This window comes from Musa acuminata, chromosome BXJ3-9 (genome assembly GCF_036884655.1).
Source record: "Musa acuminata AAA Group cultivar baxijiao chromosome BXJ3-9, Cavendish_Baxijiao_AAA, whole genome shotgun sequence".
NCBI classification, from domain to species: Eukaryota; Viridiplantae; Streptophyta; class Magnoliopsida; order Zingiberales; family Musaceae; genus Musa; species Musa acuminata.
In genome coordinates this window covers 48,141,057-48,158,561 of record NC_088357.1, presented here as the reverse complement: position 1 = coordinate 48,158,561, position 17,505 = coordinate 48,141,057, and the positions used below count along the sequence as shown (strand labels likewise).

The window sequence follows — 17,505 nt, the reverse complement described above, 5'->3', positions numbered from 1 at the left end:
ACTCGGATAGGACATAGCCACAGTCAAGGATTTCTTTGTTAGGCAATGATTTGATCGTCGTCATGCATTCAAACACACATTGTGTTTGATCGTTCGACTAATGTATATGTTCAGAAGCATTCGTCACACATCTGAGAAGACATCTAATGATATTTTTTTTGCCGATCGAGTTGCTAAAGAGATTTGGACGGCCACAAGTCGAGATTCTGAGTGCAGAAAACAGTGGCAAGACCCGATAGCATTCAGAACAAAAAGGCAGTCTCCAAATCCCAACAAAGAGGAGTGAATCAAAGACGCACTTCCATGAATTGAAGAGAAAAATAATAATATACTGTTCTTCATCCTGGCGATCCAACCCGCTAGAAAAAGGATCTTCATGCGGATGGGGTGTTGCCACGTCTCTAAGATTAGCGTGGGAATTGAGAGTGTGTACTTCGGGCATGTGAGCACAGATTCAAGTCCTTTAATGGTAGCAAGTGGTGTGCATTAAAATAGCCTGTTTTGTATCGCACCTATAAAATCCTTTTCGATTCTTCTCTTCTAGATTTGTGGGCTTCGATTAGATTTGGACATTCTATATTGGTGCCAACTTTGGAGTTGGTATGGTGATTAGACTAATTTACATTTTGATATCACATTAGCTCCCCAGTAGCCCTATATCCAGTCACCATGTCCCTCGTTCAACAGATTGAAATTATCAGGAAAATAATATGAAATCTAGTCCAAGACCAAATTACACCATGAACTACAAGCAAATTAGGTGATCAACTTTCCTGCTTAATATGAACAGCTTGATAGCTTGATCAGATCACGTGATGTGATGCACAGGAGATGGCTAAGAGACTTGTGCTGACAGCCAAGTAGAAGATGGATAATGCCACACGTGTAATGCACTCGGTGCAGGATGTGGTGATGATCTAAGTGTAGAAGGTAATCAATCTCTGGAGAAAAAAAGGAGACACAGTAAAAGATGTTGAAGGAGAGGACGATGCAGATTCTACGACAAGTAGGCATGTACAAGAGAAAAGAGACAAGAGAAACATGTTGGCAACAGTGGAAGCACGGTGACAAGGTGACTTGTCCTTGCACTCACAGACCTACCTCTCTTCTCTTCTCTAGTTTCTCTTCTCTCACTCTCTCTCTCTCTCTCTCTCTCTCCTCCTCCTCCTCCTCCTCCAGTCTCCTGCAGTACTTTTTGCCCCCAGCTTCCAAAGTTGACAGCAACTACACCCTGGCACTTTCCTGCGTCTATTTACTTGATGTTCTTACTTCATGAAGATTTAGGACTTGCTCTCTCTCTCTCTCCATCTGTAAATATGATGATTCACTGTGCTTCAGCTCCCAGTATTTGCAGGTCGAGCCTTTATATGTGTCTGCCTACGCTTCATGTCTATCTATAGACGGCCGATACCTGCAGTGCCGAGTGGGTGGAGAGGTGGGTTTCCTCAGAACCTGCACACCACACACAGCCTGGTTTACCCTTCGCATTAGCTGTTGAATTATTGGATCCCTGTCAGAGATTGAATGGTCGGACAGCACACGGTCGGTCCTCTGTGCTGCTGCTGCTGCAGCTGTCTATGATTTCTGACGAGTCCTCAGTTTTATGAACTTTGGCTCGTTTCTGCCTCCCCTTTAGCGAGTTGAGATCTGTGTGAGAATGAAAGGAATAGTGTTTCTTCGTGAAGTCTGTTAGATTTGCCCTGTTCCTTTTGGAAATCCCCTGTTGTTTTCTTCTGTTCTTGTGTTTGTTCTTTGTTGATGGACGCGTTCGTGATAATGACTTGTTGATTGACCTCGGCTCGCTTGTTTAGAAGGGAGGAGGAGGAGGAGGAGGAGGAGGAGGAGGAGGGTGTTCTGCGAAGATTACCTCCATGGAGTGGAATCCCAACAAGCTCCTTTCGTGGGGTTTCTCAGGACTCGAGCAGCAGAAAGCAGAGCTCACCATGGGCTCCTTGGTCGAGCGCAGCCGTGGCCTCGGAAGCCAGACTAGCGAAATGGATTGCTCGGTTGACCTCAAGCTTGGTGGTTCCGCTGGGTTTCGTCCACCAGAGAAGTGGAGAAGCCAGGCCACGACGGCGACGACAAAAGCAGCAGCGTCCGGCCCGCCTCGGCGGGCACGTGGGCCGGGCAACGCTGGGCAGACGGCGGCCTGCTTGGTCGACGGGTGCAAGTCCGATCTCAGCAACTCCCGGGAGTATCACCGGCGCCACAAGGTGTGCGAGGTGCATTCCAAGACTCCGGTGGTGATGGTGGGCGGCCAGGAGCAACGCTTTTGCCAGCAGTGCAGCAGGTAATGCAACAGGACCACCTGCACACTCCCATCCTTCTTGTAGCTCCTCTGCTAGGATTCAGAAAGAAAGCTTCCATATCTGCGAGAAAGAAACTAGCAAATTACCATGCCATGCGCCACAACATGATGCAATTCACTCCATCACCACAGACCTTTGTGGTTTTTTGTTTCTCGACTCTGTTCATGGCGTGTCAAAGCTATTTTAGCACGACATGAACTGTCTCTTTCACTGTATTCTTGCTTTCTTCTGTTCCTCTGCTTGTTTGATACTTGAACATGAGGAAATATCTCTATCAATCAAGAACTTCTGCACTGATTTCATAATTTTTGATTCATTCACTATATGATTTAGCAGCCACCAACTTTTTATCATGCATTAATCGGGAGTTGTCATATTTACAGCAAAATTAAGAGAATTCTCTTTGATGTTATACTCTGTTTTTGACTCATGCTTCAATTTAAAGTTCATGGAGCTATGACTCTTCAATTTAAATTCTCTCTCTCTCTCTCTCTCTCTCTCCTATGAGTTCTAATTGATGATTGCCACAGGTTTCACCAACTAGAGGAGTTTGATGAGGTGAAACGAAGCTGTAGGAAGCGATTGGATGGACACAACAAGCGCCGGAGAAAGCCTCAACCAGGATCCACAAGTCCCGGGAGCCTATTTCCGAATCATCAAGGTCTGAATTATGATAGAAATGTTCTCTTTTGCTCCTTGGATTCAACTCATGGTGCTTCCTGGATCATTCTATCTGGTGGTTGCAGGGAGCAGCAGGTACTTGATGTATCCTCATCTACTCCCAACACCAAGAGAAGAGCACAACTGGCCTGCGATATATACCACTCACCTTCCCCTCCATGCCGTCGACAGCCAACAACAGTTGTCTGTCCCTTTCTGCGGCAACCAAGACGGGAAGCAGCTCCCTCTCCTGCAACATGGCAACACTGCCTTCGGCAGGACAACAATGGAACCACCCACACGCCAGCCATTCCTCAAGACAGAAAGCAGCAGCAGCAACAACAAGATCCTCTCTCACGGAGATTGTGCTCTCTCTCTTCTGTCATCAACTCCGAGTCCAGGCGTCGCCGTCGGCATGGGCCAAATGCTGCCTGCCGGAAGGATCCCTGTGCACCATCAGCCTCTGGTTTCTTCTCTTCCCTACAACCACCTCGATCGATATGCCAGCTCTCAAGCTTCAAGCTACGTTTCGCAAGCAGGGTTCTCTTACTCGGGGTTTGAGGATGCTGTGCTTGTTGGCGATGCTGACACTGAACTCCACTGTCAGAGCACGGTTCATGTAGGAGGTGATGGCTCCTCGGTCGGGGCCTCGCAACCTCTTCCCTTCTCTTGGCAGTAGTAGTAGTCTGTGTTTGATGCTGCACTTTGGTGATTCCCCCATCCACCGCTCTCAATAATAATGTCAACTCCTTGCATGGCCAAATGTTCTTCTTCTCATTGCAGAGAACAGACAAAGAAGCAGCAGCATATAGCAACCAGAGAGGAGGCTAATATATAGCTAGCCAGCTTGTCTTGGTGGGCTTTCTCTACAGGTTTATCATCAGATTTCTCATTCAGAACAAAAGAACACACGTGAAATTGTTGTAGATTTGGATCTTAGAGATGGTCATCTTCATAGTTAACCATTAACAGGCCTGATATTATCAATGGAGACAACCTTTTCGTTGATTTCTCTTGTACTATAAAGCATGTAGCCTTAACATTGTGAAGCATAGCATAGGAAATACACAATTTTTTTACTTCACATTGAGGATGATAATGAAGAAAACTGCCTAACATTGAGGATAACATAATCCAAACATTTCAGCTCGATTCATCCAAGCTTCAAAAAAATTCCTAGAATGCAGCTCCTGTTGGAGATGTTGGATGGACCACTATGCGTTATCGAGTCACCTAAGAGTACACAGGGAACATTATTAAGAGAGAGAGAGAGAGAGAGAGAGAGAGAGAGGAGCAAGTTGGATTCTTTATCTTTGATGGGAACAAACATTCAATGGAGTGAGCGAAGAGAAGATGCGACATTCTTAAAGACAAGAAGGATGCAACTTGAACTGACACCACATTCCACAACTTGTCTGCCTTTGGCCTCCCACACTACTACAAATCATCAACTTGTGCATCATTTTTCGGAAGGTCATAAGTTATTGGCATTGTATAGAGCATCTACATGCCATGTTGATCATATGCTATCTCCCTCCTTAACTTCCCAAGTCACTGAGTGTGAATTCAGCTTAAATCCTTTATGGATGTGATATGCCAAGTATTCTCGAGTCTCATGTAACATTAAATGGTGCCTTATTTTTTGCTTTAATCATGCTATCATCCTATAAAATAGCAACGATTGGTAGTCAACTTGATTCACTTGCTCATCTTCCTGTTGCTGGCATTGGACTTTATATAACATTAGAATGTGAGAATTAGTAGGTTAAAATGTGTGTTCTTAGACATAGGCAAACAAATGTGTGTTCTTAAACATCCACAATAAACCTCTATGCATGTTGATCTTAAAGACCTGAAGGTTCCTCTAGAAAATGCATTAATCCACTAAACAACTCGCTGCAAAAATTAGGGTTTCATCAGTTGGAAGAATGCTGCTTTCTTCAAGAAATAGTTCCAAGTGATCAGCACATCTAATTGGCTAGAAAGAGATGGCCTTGTCTCACAACCTTCTTCTTGCATATCATTCGATTCCCTGCATAATTCACATGCTATTAGAGATGGCCATCAATGAAAGATTTCTGGAATCCTATAAACCCAAGAATCCTGTCTTTTACTACAAGTGCCTGACTCAATTTTTGTAGAATATTTAGTGTATTGGACCAAGCATAATGTAGTCTACCAAAATTTAGTTGTTTGTGTCATGTCTATGAGGTTGGATTCGATCATTTTAGGTTAATCCTTGATCAGTAGACGAGAAATATTAGGCCGAAACATTTACGAAACAATTAGACCAGATCGAAAAAAACTCTATATATCATATCAGTTCTGAATCCTAATTCGCTACCAGACTCAATTCTTGCACTTTCTCTTCTTCCTCTTCTCGACGTTTCTGCCACTCGCTGACAACTTATACTTAACAAAAACATCATATATTTGACAAAATCCCAAATTTCATGCACTTACTTTTATTTTTTTTAGCAAACAAAAACAAAAATATGTAAACAAGGATAATTTGCAAAGTATTTGTAACAATGTATCCATAAGCATCAAGCAAATATATGTCACTGTTGTTAGCTTTTCTTTTTGTTGTCTAAATAGCCATTATCATGTTTGCTCTTGATCTTAAGCTTTGAGATTCTCATGATGCAACACTTGGAGACAAATTTGGGAATCATAAGGAAAGCAAAGGCTTTCTAATTTCTTTGTGGGAGTGCTAAGTCAAGTAGCTAAGACTACACATGACTCATTATTCTTCATTTAGCTTCCTTGTGACCTAGCTTTCAGCTAAAATGACCTAGTCATGCAATCTTCATCCTCCACATAAACAATGAGGGAACTACAAATAGGCAGAGATTTCAAACAGTGCAAGCTCAAGGATATTTATATCCATGTGGACCTTCCCTGCTCCTTTGAGATTCTTCTTATGGAGGTAAAAGTGAAGTTACTTTTTGACTTTGTATGCACTATGGATTGATTCCTAAGACTAAACCTATCAAAAGTAAAGCATCATTTAGCTCATTTTATCTCCAATTTGTGTAAGGTTTCCAAGCACTTAGTTTGCTCTTCTTCTGCCATTAGAATCTTTACTCTTCCTTGTATTTCCATATGTAGACTTAGGATGCATAAGTGATGGTGGAAACATCTAAGTGGATTAAAGAATGCTTGAGAATATTTGTCGATCATGACGTGTGACACACACTTGCATTGCCATTCATGACTAGTTGGCAGCTATCATATAATTGAGTTAACATTTGTTGAGAGATCTAATTTTCTCATCATCTTAGAGAACAAGCAACATCACACATCACCATACATCTTCTTTGCATCGATTAAAAGGCCAATTACATGCATTGGTCTATCTAAGCTACACATTATAAGTATATCAAGTATGAACACAGCGGGAAATTACAAAAAATTATTTACAAAGGTAAGTGACGAAGACGGGACTCGAGCGAGCTCACAAGGTCTTCATAATAATTATTATGAAAGTTGATGATAAGTATTTTGATTGTGCCATGAAATCCCAAACTGCTCAAACTAAATAGACCTATATAAAGGAATATATTCTCCAAATCATACCTCATATAATAAATATTCTCTAATCGTAGAATTATATAAAAGAGTCTCGGGTATAATTAACCATTCTCTTGCACATACAATATCACTTTTTAATATCAAATTAACCACTAGAGTCGTCTCATCTGGCACGCTCGTCCTGTCACTAATTTTGTAAACCATATACATTTAGATCGATCACATAAAAAAAAATTACCTAAGAAGAAAATGTCATTCGATCCTAACTTCAAGGGGTCTTACGCGACATATCCATCATATTATTAGTTTTTTAAAAATATCGAGAAGTTGGTATTATGATTTTTCACATTTGAAGCGAAGAATCTTATTTGATTTTGACAACCAAAAGATTTTTTTTTCTTCCGAAGATGTATCACATCGGACTAGACTTGACATACTAAATCAACAATCAAAATCGATAATAATAGAATCAAATATAATAATACACATCCAAAGAGTATACATACAGTGCAAGAGGCCCTCAGGAGATTGTTTTTATAATATTAGGTGGTAAAGAAATTATTTTATTTTATTTTATTTTATTTTATATATTTGACAGCCAAATATAAAATATCAAGTATACGCAAATCATTACAAGACCTACCTAATTCCCAAGTCTTCCTGCCGGCCAATCACACGCTTCCCTCCTCCCACGTCCAAGGTTTTCGTGTCAACATGTTGTGTCCCTGTCTTTTCTCTTCCCGACACGTACCCACTCCCAGGGGACCCACTCCTTGAATTCCACTGTCACCGCCACCTGTCCAAGTCAGTCTTCGGCTCATTGTTAAGCTTCTGCTTACCTCTCTACAACTATCCGCATAATATCACCATAAGCATCCATCATCCGCGGTCCAATTTTCCATTCGGCTCATATCAACCGCATATCTCGTGTCCGCAAGAGATTGATATGCGGAAACCTCTGAGTATGAGAGTTTCCGGAGGTTAAAAGGGTGATGAGATGTTAGGGTTAATGGACGTCTCCCTCCCCTTCCGTTTTGCCTATAAATGGCAAATGGGTTTTGGCTTCTTCTCCTTCCCTTCTCCAGTCCGAAAGCTCTCTCTTTAATCCTTCCTTCCTTCTTCTTCTTCTTCTTCTTCTTCTTTTCGATCTGGTTCGTTTCTTTGGGGTGGTTGTTGGAGGAGGAAGAGGAGATGGGGAGGGGGAGAGTGGAGCTGAAACGGATCGAGAACAAGATCAACAGGCAGGTGACCTTCGCGAAGCGCAGGAACGGGCTGCTTAAGAAGGCCTACGAGCTGTCGGTGCTCTGCGACGCCGAGGTCGCCCTCATCATCTTCTCCAACCGCGGGAAGCTCTTCGAGTTCTGCAGCAGCTCCAGGTGCGTGGCCGGGAGAAAAGTGCTGGGAAAAAATGTCTTCTTTTCGCTCGATCGGTGCTTTCTTTTGCTTGCTACGATGGGTTTCCGGTTTGGGCTCTTTCCAAGCTTGGATCCTTCTGATAGGTTTCCGGTTTCGTGAAAATAATGGGAATTTGATAGGATCTGAGGGTCAAATAGCACAAAATCATGCATAGCGGATTTGTTTTCTGATTTCGTTCGACTGCTTCCGGGATTTCGTTCTCGCAAAAGATCTGGATGTTTTGTTAGTAGTTTGATGTCATGGAGAAGGATAAATCCCTTAAAAAACAAAATTTTTGATGAGGAAGCAAACAAATATTAGCTTTCTTCTGTTTTCCTTACGATCTTTCTCTGTATCTCTATGGCGAGAAAACTGTTTCATTCCTTCTCTTTTTATTTACCCTGGCTAATGATCGGATCATTTAAGCCTTCGTGATCATACACGGAATTCTAAGCTTCTTTTCCCCTTGCGTTGCACCGGCTCTCGACATCTGGAGTCGGCTTGGAAAGTAGAATTCAAGATGTTGTCGATGATATTTACTTCTTCCTATATACTTTTGCCTATTCACTCTTTGCAAGAATTATCTCACACGAATCTATTGCTTCTTTGGTCGGTCTTTCTGTGGTCTAAGAGAAATGTCTACCAAACACCTCTGGATTATCTTCGTCTATATTTCTTTGAAGTTTTAGGTTTGTGACGATTTCATTTTGTTCTGATGAAGATTAAAGTTTGTCGTGGTTAAAGATCGGTAGAAGGCATTAATTCAGGGTACAGATATGCTCAAATCGATCTCATTTTGTACATGTGACTGCATGATTCATACAGCACAGCTAAAGTACCATCACAGTTGTCATTCTTCCGAAGAACTTAGAGTTTTAGCTCTCCCTGTAAGAAACCGTCTCGTCTGTCACCAGTCTTGTCTTTTGGTCCTTTCGTTTCAGAGGTTCCTCGTAACCATGCCATTCCTTTTGTTTTCTTGAAACCCTTTAGATCTTGCAGAAAGGTCCTCCATTGTCTAGATTTCAGTGTCTGAAGAAGGGGATTTTTACGTGGATATAACCATTTGGTACAAGCGTGAGCTTTCAAGTTGTTTCCATGGTTTTCCTGCAAACACTTCTTTTACGATTTGACCACCATTTATGCAACATCTACTGTTATTTTCATTGTGAGGGAATACAAGTAACCCACGTACGTTAGCTTGCAATAAAATTTCCAAAGTTGAAGCATTTGATTTGGTAACAAATATATAATTTATTTAGAAACATTAATTCATAGAAAGGGTTGTCTCAATTTTGAAAAAAATCATGCTCAATAAAAATCAAACAAAAGTTTCTCGACAAGAACAAAACAACTTTGTTGGAGATGTCAAATACTACACACATTCCACATCTTCTTGATTTGAAAGTCACATTCCATCACACAAGTGAGACCCACAACACTCTGGAGTCTTGTTGTGGTGTTCCTATGTGATTCTTCTGGTAGTCTCTTTTTATTTTGATAATGTTGATTTCAATTTACAAAACTTTATTGAAGTTACTTATATCTTCTATGTCAAACTGATGTAGTACTAATTCAGTGACAGGTGAGGTTATTATGCTTATAGTTTCTGATGCCCTCAAAAAGCTGTGTGACAATTGCAGAACAATTAAACAAATTATATTGTAGTAAAGTACTCAATGAAATTGATGGGCTTGAAGAGAAATGTATTTCCTCAAGTTATTGAGTGACTAGATTGAGTTGTCCATTTGTGAATATTCCATCTAAAATTCATGGACTTGATCATTATTTAAATGCCATAAGCTGCTGCATACTGAAGAGAATTAAATATATGAAGATTAAAGATGAGAAACATCTAACAACGAGGCAATTTCCAAGTTTCACTATCTATGATTTTCATCAGTTCTGTGAAGTTAATTCTTGCTTTATAAATAAGCAGTTTTGTGAATCTATTTGTAGTGAGATTCTTGTAATTCTACAAGATGAGCATATAATTTGACATCAGGATCTTAATTTTGGAGCGACAAAGAGGAATTAACGTATATTTATCTTTCAACAAAAACAACAGCACCCACAAAGCTGTAAAGATATATTAATCTTTATAAGGAAAATTGTCTGAATGGAAGAAAATAAATGACGATTGATGACTTGAGAGTAAATGGTGGACTTTTATCAGGAAACATTTTGCATATTTATTGTAAAAAGGGACTAATCTTTGTTCCAAACCATGTTGATGACAATACTTTTGTTATTGCCTTGCAGATGTTGGCCAACTGTAATCTTCTTAATTTTCCTTTTGATTATGATACTGTACCTTTTTTTTTCTATAATACACAATGCATATTTAAAGTTTGACCTTTTTTTTTATCCTAATTTAATAATAGTATGTTGAAAACACTGGAGAGGTACCAAAAATGCAATTATGGGGCACCGGAGACAAATGTCATATCAAGGGAGACTCAGGTAAATAGATCCTTTGACCAGACTTCTTGCACTAAATATTAGGTTAGTCTTATTCTCTAAAAGGAAATGAATGACATGTAATTTGGTTTATATGCCATCAATTAAAAAAAATCGATGATAATTGTGTAGCAGTTATGTGATGCTTAAGCAATTCAACATTTAGACTTATTTGTCATGATGCCAATGGTATCATTAGTGGCTGCTTTGAACATGGGAAAGTAAAATAAGGAACTTTCTTATGTAGGCTTAACTCCATAGTAATGACATCAACAATATTATTCATCAATGTTTTCTTGAAAGGTTGGATGTGAATATAAGTTACTATGTGTAATTCTCTTGAAATGTATCATAGTAGGAAAATTATAATATCTCCACATTGATAGCATCATTAAAATTACATAGGTGTACAAGATTGTTGAGAGGTCAAAGTAAGTCACTTGTAAGAAACACTACATGTTGAGGAAATTGTGTGGAATTTTAATGTATTTCATGCTCTACATTGGACCGTTAGAATAGAGGTTCCTGCAAATACCTATATGCTTGTCTTTTTAGCTTAATAATTGGTATCATTTGCACGATTGCGTGTAGTTAGTTTTCTAAGTTCTGTAATTTCTTATCTTGTCAGTTTATGCTTATTTAATGAAATGAAAGCAAATAAGACTCCAGAGATTATAATAGCTAGATGATTCACAATGCACAAATAAGTTTGTAGCATGGAAATCCCAAGAAAGGGGTGTGCCTGATGACATTGTATTATAGTCGTAATTTACTTTAAAATACTATGATTTTTCTCAGTATGTGCGCAAGAAAAACAACAATGATTTCATGGTGCCCCTTTTAATTTCTAATATTCTGTGTTTAAGTTTTGAGTTACTTAGTCACATAAATAAAAATATCTGTAATGCTAACATGTGCAATTTATCTACCTATGATGCAAATAAGTGTCTGCTCTAATATAGAGTAACCTATTCCATAATCTTAGTCAATTAGAATGCCATAATGAAGCCAAAAGCCAAAGCATATTCTATAATGTTTTTTAGTGAGAGAGTGGTGTTACATATTGATGCCAAAAATTACTGCAAAATGTTAGGGTGATAGCAAGTATTAAAGAATTATGTTTTAAGAGTTTGATAAAGTTTAAAAAATGTTGTGGTATTGGAGGAGAGAAATTAAAAGTGGGAGACAATGCTAATGGAACTGTAAACTTGTTACAGAAGTACGTCCAGAAAATGCATTTTGGTAAATTAACTTATAACTAGCTGACCATTTTCTTTATTGTAGTATTTCATAGGAATAAGAGCATGACTTTTACCCCTTAATTATTTTATTGTTGCAACCAAACGTTCAATTTAAATCAGTCTAATAAAGTAGGCTAGAAACTCATTAAATGTCTAAATTGTTCTTTTGATCATAGTCTTTTTTTTCCCAAAAAATAAAATAAAATAACTCTAAAAAGTACTAGTACAACTTTGACTATGCTCATCCAGAGCGTAACAATACATATAGATCAGGTGGCCAATTAGCATTTCACAATTGATCTAACCTAGATGATATTATGTAAGGGGCCAATCAGTGCTTACATTTATTTCCTTGTCTATATACCTGAGAAAACTCTATCCTAATAAAATTTTCACATAATAATAATAAGTTTGGAAAGACAATCACAAGACAGACATGGAGAAGCCTCCTCCTTCAATATCTTGATCAAAGGCTTATTGTCTGTTTCAACCATGAGATATTGATCAATCTTTTTAGCTAAGAACTATATTGCACTATATGTTTGGATCTCTGGAAATCTAATCCTCTTCGAGATAATATGCAGTCAGGAGGAACTTAGCCAACTATTCATTCATCACCAGCACCTGTCTCCACTTAGCCTTCACTTAATCAAATATCAAGAATGCCCCATCACATCTCACTACTAGTACTATCATTATGTACTCTTTTTATCAAGATTTGTACATTAAAGATCAAGATTTTCCTCGGAATTGGGATTTCCCATATATCACACAAACACACACATATATATAAATAAATATAATAAAAGAAGATATGTGATGAGATGGTTTTGCTTTATTCTTGTCAGGTGATGTCCATTCTCAGAAATCTAGCTAAGAATGATCAATATCAAAGACTAGGAACAGTCCATGTAAGAAACCTTACATATGTCATCAATTATTCCCATAAATAGAGTTTAAAGGAAAATTTCTTTAATCTTATCCTTTTTAAAAAATGAATATTTGATGTATGATGCAATTAAGTCACAACAAGTATGGAAAACTGATGAAGGATTAATATATTATTCACCTTTAAGTTAAATTTATTAAAAAAATAAAATATCTAAATTTTATTATAATAATTTTTTTATAAAGAGTGAGTGACAAAAACGAGTACCTTGTGATATATTGTCAAAATTTTATCAGCATGACACTTTTTCTTACAACATTAGCATAAGTGACTAACTAACTACATAGGGCTCTTTTGGTTTATTTGGATAAGTTGGGGGTTTATTACAATAATATATCATACAAAGATATATGCAAACATTTCAGATTCCAAGCATAAGTTGTTGGATGGTAGCAAATTTTCTGATCACAATTTTAAAGAGATTTCTTTTCCTTTCAAAACCATACCAAGGGTTCATATCTTGATTTTGAAGTTAACAAGATGACAGTTCTGTAACAAAAACTCACTGTCTTGGCACGTGGTAGAAACTTTGTTCCATCTGATTATGCCTTTCGTTTTCATGATACTAAACATTGAATAAATAGGGTAAAAGAAGAATCAGGATTGTTGCTTCTCGAAAATGTTACATTCCAGAGTCTGAATGAAAGTTTATATTTTCAATTTACTTTATGATATTTGATTGTTTAATCTTGAAACTTTGTTTACCATGTCATGGTGACTGAATTTGAAAGTAACATGTAATATTTCATCTTTTAGAGAGCACATATTTCCTTTTCAATTAAATTACAAATGCTTTATACCATGCAAACATGAAATTTTCAATAAATATTGTATGATTTGCAGCCTATTTCTTGTCCTCCTCTTTTTTTAAATTCATTATTGCACTATTCTTATAATTATATATAGTATCTTTTATTAAGCTGTTAAAGCTTGATGTTTCATTATTAGAATTGCCTGCAAAAAAACCTTAGGATTCTTGCACACATATCCCTTCCTAGTTTACTTGATTACTTGATATTCGCTAAATTTGATATTTTGCACTTAAATATATGCAATGATTACTGTCCTTTGCGCAACTGACCTTTTGAACATTAAAATCTTGATACCCTCCATCAAATGAACAATTATGTCATTGAAATCTTTTGCATTAATATCCAGATAATTTTGATGCAAAAGACCACTGATTCCATATTATAGTTATTCACATATGACTCTGCAAGGTTACAAAGAGCAATATTGCCTAAATGTAACACAAGTTAAAGAGACATACAAGTAAGTTTCATAATAATTGTTTGTAGTAGTTGTGTAAATATATTGCAGTTTCGTGTGTTCTGTGTAATTGAAAATAGTCATTTGCAAGATCTTGGCAGAGACAAGGAAGCACTTTGCCCCGACCTCTAAGCAATCTTAGTTGACATGATTATCGAACCTAGAAAATCTGAGGAATTAACATCTATGGGAGAAAAAAAAATATATGAAAATACAAGCATAAAGGTGATTTTTTGAAGCTTGTTTAATCAAAATTTCAAGACTAGCAGTTTATTACTTATCTTTCTTTTTAGGTCATATAAGCTTTGACTGTATCATGTTACGTTTATCAAATGTATGTACAATTGTGCACATAATTAGAAAGGTTTATGATATAAGTAAACAACTCATTTTTCTGGCTCTAAATAATGGTTTCTAGTGCTGCCACTTTAGTCGTGGGCCATGTATGCAACTATGAGTTTTCAAGGGCTCTATACAAGAAAAATATTATAATATTGCTGTCTTTTTAAAATTGAAACAAACCTTTGTGATTTTGTCTTTCATAGTTATCATATGGTTAGGTTAGAATACATGTTTATTATGTGACTGGTGTGAGCATGAAAAGCTTTATACATAATATGTGGTGGATATTTCGTAAGTAATTTCATATCACCCAAAATAAAATTTTAGGTATTGCTCATGGGTGTCTTTTATGAAATAAGAAGGTAGAGCCATTTCAAGGAAAGTAAATAAAAATTCCTTCAGGAATAAATTCGTCTTTCGTTACGTCTTCAAGATCGGTTAATTTTTGCATAAATATCTGGCTGCTTTTTTACATTACATCGGCAGCTTGGTTGCAGTTGATGAACTTCAATTAGTAGTCTGGATGTTTCTCACTATTTATCTTCAGTGGTCCGACCTCTTTGCTTATAAAGATAAAGCTGTTTATATTGATTCTCTCTAGATCTTACATAATCGAAAAACTTGTACCTTGAACTACCTTCTTTTTCTTAAAATTTAGCAAAATTATTTTTTTTTATCACTTCTTTGGTCTTGTCCCATTTATGTTATCTGGAGAAACATGCTAGTAAATACAATTGGTCACCCTATAAGTCAAGAGAAGCTGGTAAATGGATAAGTGAATGTGGGAGTTTCTAGACAATAATCACCCTAAAACAATAGTTTGTTCTGAGTTAATGTAAGGATTGTTTCTTTTGATTACCATTGTTGGTATACTTTTCCAGTTCCACTAATGGCTTCTCCTGAAGTTTTAGAGTATGAATGACATCCTCTCTAATTTGTTGTTTGCCTGGAGATGTTATTATAGAGAATCAAAATATGTAGTGCGCAAAACTTGATTAAGTTTCTACTATCTTTTATTGTTTTCAAGCTACATTATTCGGTTCTCGAATCTCAAAAACTGGAGGAACTTCAAAATACTTTCTGACTCAAGTTCAAAGGTCATCATCCTATGAACATCCAATCTTGTAAATTTTGGCCATCATACCAAAATTGAATGAGAGAAGCTAGTTATGATGCTTTTAAAGATTAGATAGCAAGTCAGGATTGCACCAACAGAACAAAATGTCAAATTTTTAACTGAGCTCGAGTTCTAAGTTATATTGCTAATAATTGACTTATATATGTGAACTATAGATAGCATGAATCTAGGGCACAGGTGTTAGTGTGAAAGACATTGCTAGAATGTGGAATATTGTGTGATAATTGACCTCTTTTCCTATCATGTATGATCCTTAGCCAGCAAAATGCTACTAAAGTAATGTCAGAAAATTTCTTGAGAAGATGATGGATATTAAGAAATCATAAAGGAGTGGCAATAAAAGAGAACAGATGAAACCATCAAAGGCCTCGGTACAAATGACCACATGATTGATTGAAGTTTAGTGGCTACCATGTAATTGATCTGCATTGAGTTTGATGGTTACAATATCCATCTCTATAGAATAGGATTGACGTTCTTACATCTTGTTTTGGCAAAGTCAGGGTAGTCAGTATTATAATGATTGACATTCTTCTTACATCTTGTTTTGGCAAAAATCAGAGTAGTCAGCAAGAATACTTGAAGCTGAAGGCCCGTGTCGAAGCCTTGCAGAGATCACAAAGGTGACATCTTACTGTTCTTCTTCGCACATTAGAAACACAGCTTTTACTGGAATGCTGAAAGACGTTAATGGAGTAATTCGTTTTGGGTTGTAGAAATCTGCTAGGTGAAGATCTGGGGCCCCTCAACATCAAAGAGCTCGAGCAACTTGAGCGCCAACTTGATGCATCATTAAGACAAATAAGATCAACACGGGTAATGCTCATTCTTACAAGTTCATACTTTTTATGGCCACTCAGCTTGTTCCTAATCGATAGATGATCATCCATTAACTACTTGTTCGGATGCCAAAAACATCATCTCTGAACTGTGAACTTGTCTATTCCAACAGACTCAGTACATGCTCGATCAGCTGACGGATCTCCAAAGACGGGTATCATCACCTGCACAACAAAATGAATTGTCCGTGAGCACCATCCACACTTGTATCTTTCCATCTAACACTGCTCGTCTGTCGACAGGAGCAAATGCTGTGCGAAGCAAATAAAGCCCTGAAGAGAAGAGTAAGTAGTTCTCTTACTTCCGTCCTAACTTAGCCAACATCGAGAAAGCTTTGCCATGGTTTGCATGTGACACTTGGCAGTTGGAGGAGAGCAACCAAGCCAACCAGCAACAACTGTGGGATCCCAACACCTACGGCCGCCAGCAACCTCAACCGCAGGGTGACGGCTTCTTCCAACCCATAGACTGTGAACCTACTCTCCAAATCGGGTACCTCCTCCACTCGTGTGCATCGATCTGTGGTGTGAGCCACGCATGCAAGATGGTGGCCAAGGCCATGATTTGTTTCTTTCTTCTCCAGGTATCATCCAGATCAAATGGCCATTGCAGCAGCAGCTGCTGCTGCTGCTGCTGCTGGCCCAAGCGTCAGTAACTACGTGCCAGGAGGATGGCTTGCATGAGCGAGAAGAGTTCGAGTTCGAGTTCGAGTTCTCGCCGTCGCCGTTCATCGTGCCTTAAGTGGGGTGTTGTACGTCACTAGCGAACGCTCCTATTTCTTGTGCTATTATTGCTGTGGTTGTAATTGGGTATATAGTCCTGTTGATGAACTGCTATCATAAAGAACTCGTCTATGTGCGTACGTGATCTTAAATTGGAAGTCCTTATGGATGAACCTGTTGTAATATTTATTTTTGATTAGAATTATCGGATGGTTGAGATGGACGGCGTAGATCTCACAGTCCACACACGAATCAGGAGAGCACTCCAGCAGGAACACGTGGTGAGCCTAAGCAGCACGTGGTGGCAAGCGCGGAGGCGCCTCCTTGTGACCACCGCACTCGCTGACGTCGACTGCACCGACCGACAATTATGTATTTTCTATTTTTAATTAAAATGATTTAAAAGAAAAAAAGATAATTTAAAATAAAAAAATGTTTTTTAAACTCAAAAAATAATCATCAAATTATTCAGATTCGATTTGGAATCAATGAATCACCCAATCGATTTAATTTCAATTAAACTCAAACTATTCTTTCATGTCAGTATATATTATTATTATCTGTTTCAGGTATTATTAAAGAAAAGGAAAAAAAAAAAAAGAAGCAAGGAATCACATTTCCCAACTTTGCCTACAGTGTAAGAAAGGCA

At 37.9% G+C, this 17,505-nt stretch overlaps 2 protein-coding genes across 2 annotated transcripts; both read left to right on the top strand.

Annotated features, from left to right (window-relative positions):
• The first annotated feature begins 1,826 nt into the window (after positions 1 to 1,826).
• On the top strand, positions 1,827 to 3,977 carry LOC135650193 (squamosa promoter-binding-like protein 16). Its single transcript, XM_065169408.1, has 3 exons — positions 1,827 to 2,290; positions 2,840 to 2,970; positions 3,056 to 3,977. Exons 1-3 carry the CDS (start codon positions 1,872 to 1,874, stop codon positions 3,646 to 3,648), a joined length of 1,143 nt encoding a protein of 380 aa, XP_065025480.1. The 5' UTR covers positions 1,827 to 1,871; the 3' UTR covers positions 3,649 to 3,977.
• A 3,592-nt stretch (positions 3,978 to 7,569) lies between these two features.
• Positions 7,570 to 17,079, top strand: LOC135650194 (agamous-like MADS-box protein MADS4). Its single transcript, XM_065169409.1, has 8 exons — positions 7,570 to 7,879; positions 10,280 to 10,358; positions 15,856 to 15,917; positions 16,011 to 16,110; positions 16,247 to 16,288; positions 16,377 to 16,418; positions 16,499 to 16,626; positions 16,718 to 17,079. Exons 1-8 carry the CDS (start codon positions 7,695 to 7,697, stop codon positions 16,815 to 16,817), a joined length of 738 nt encoding a protein of 245 aa, XP_065025481.1. The 5' UTR covers positions 7,570 to 7,694; the 3' UTR covers positions 16,818 to 17,079.
• The last annotated feature ends 426 nt before the right edge of the window (positions 17,080 to 17,505 follow it).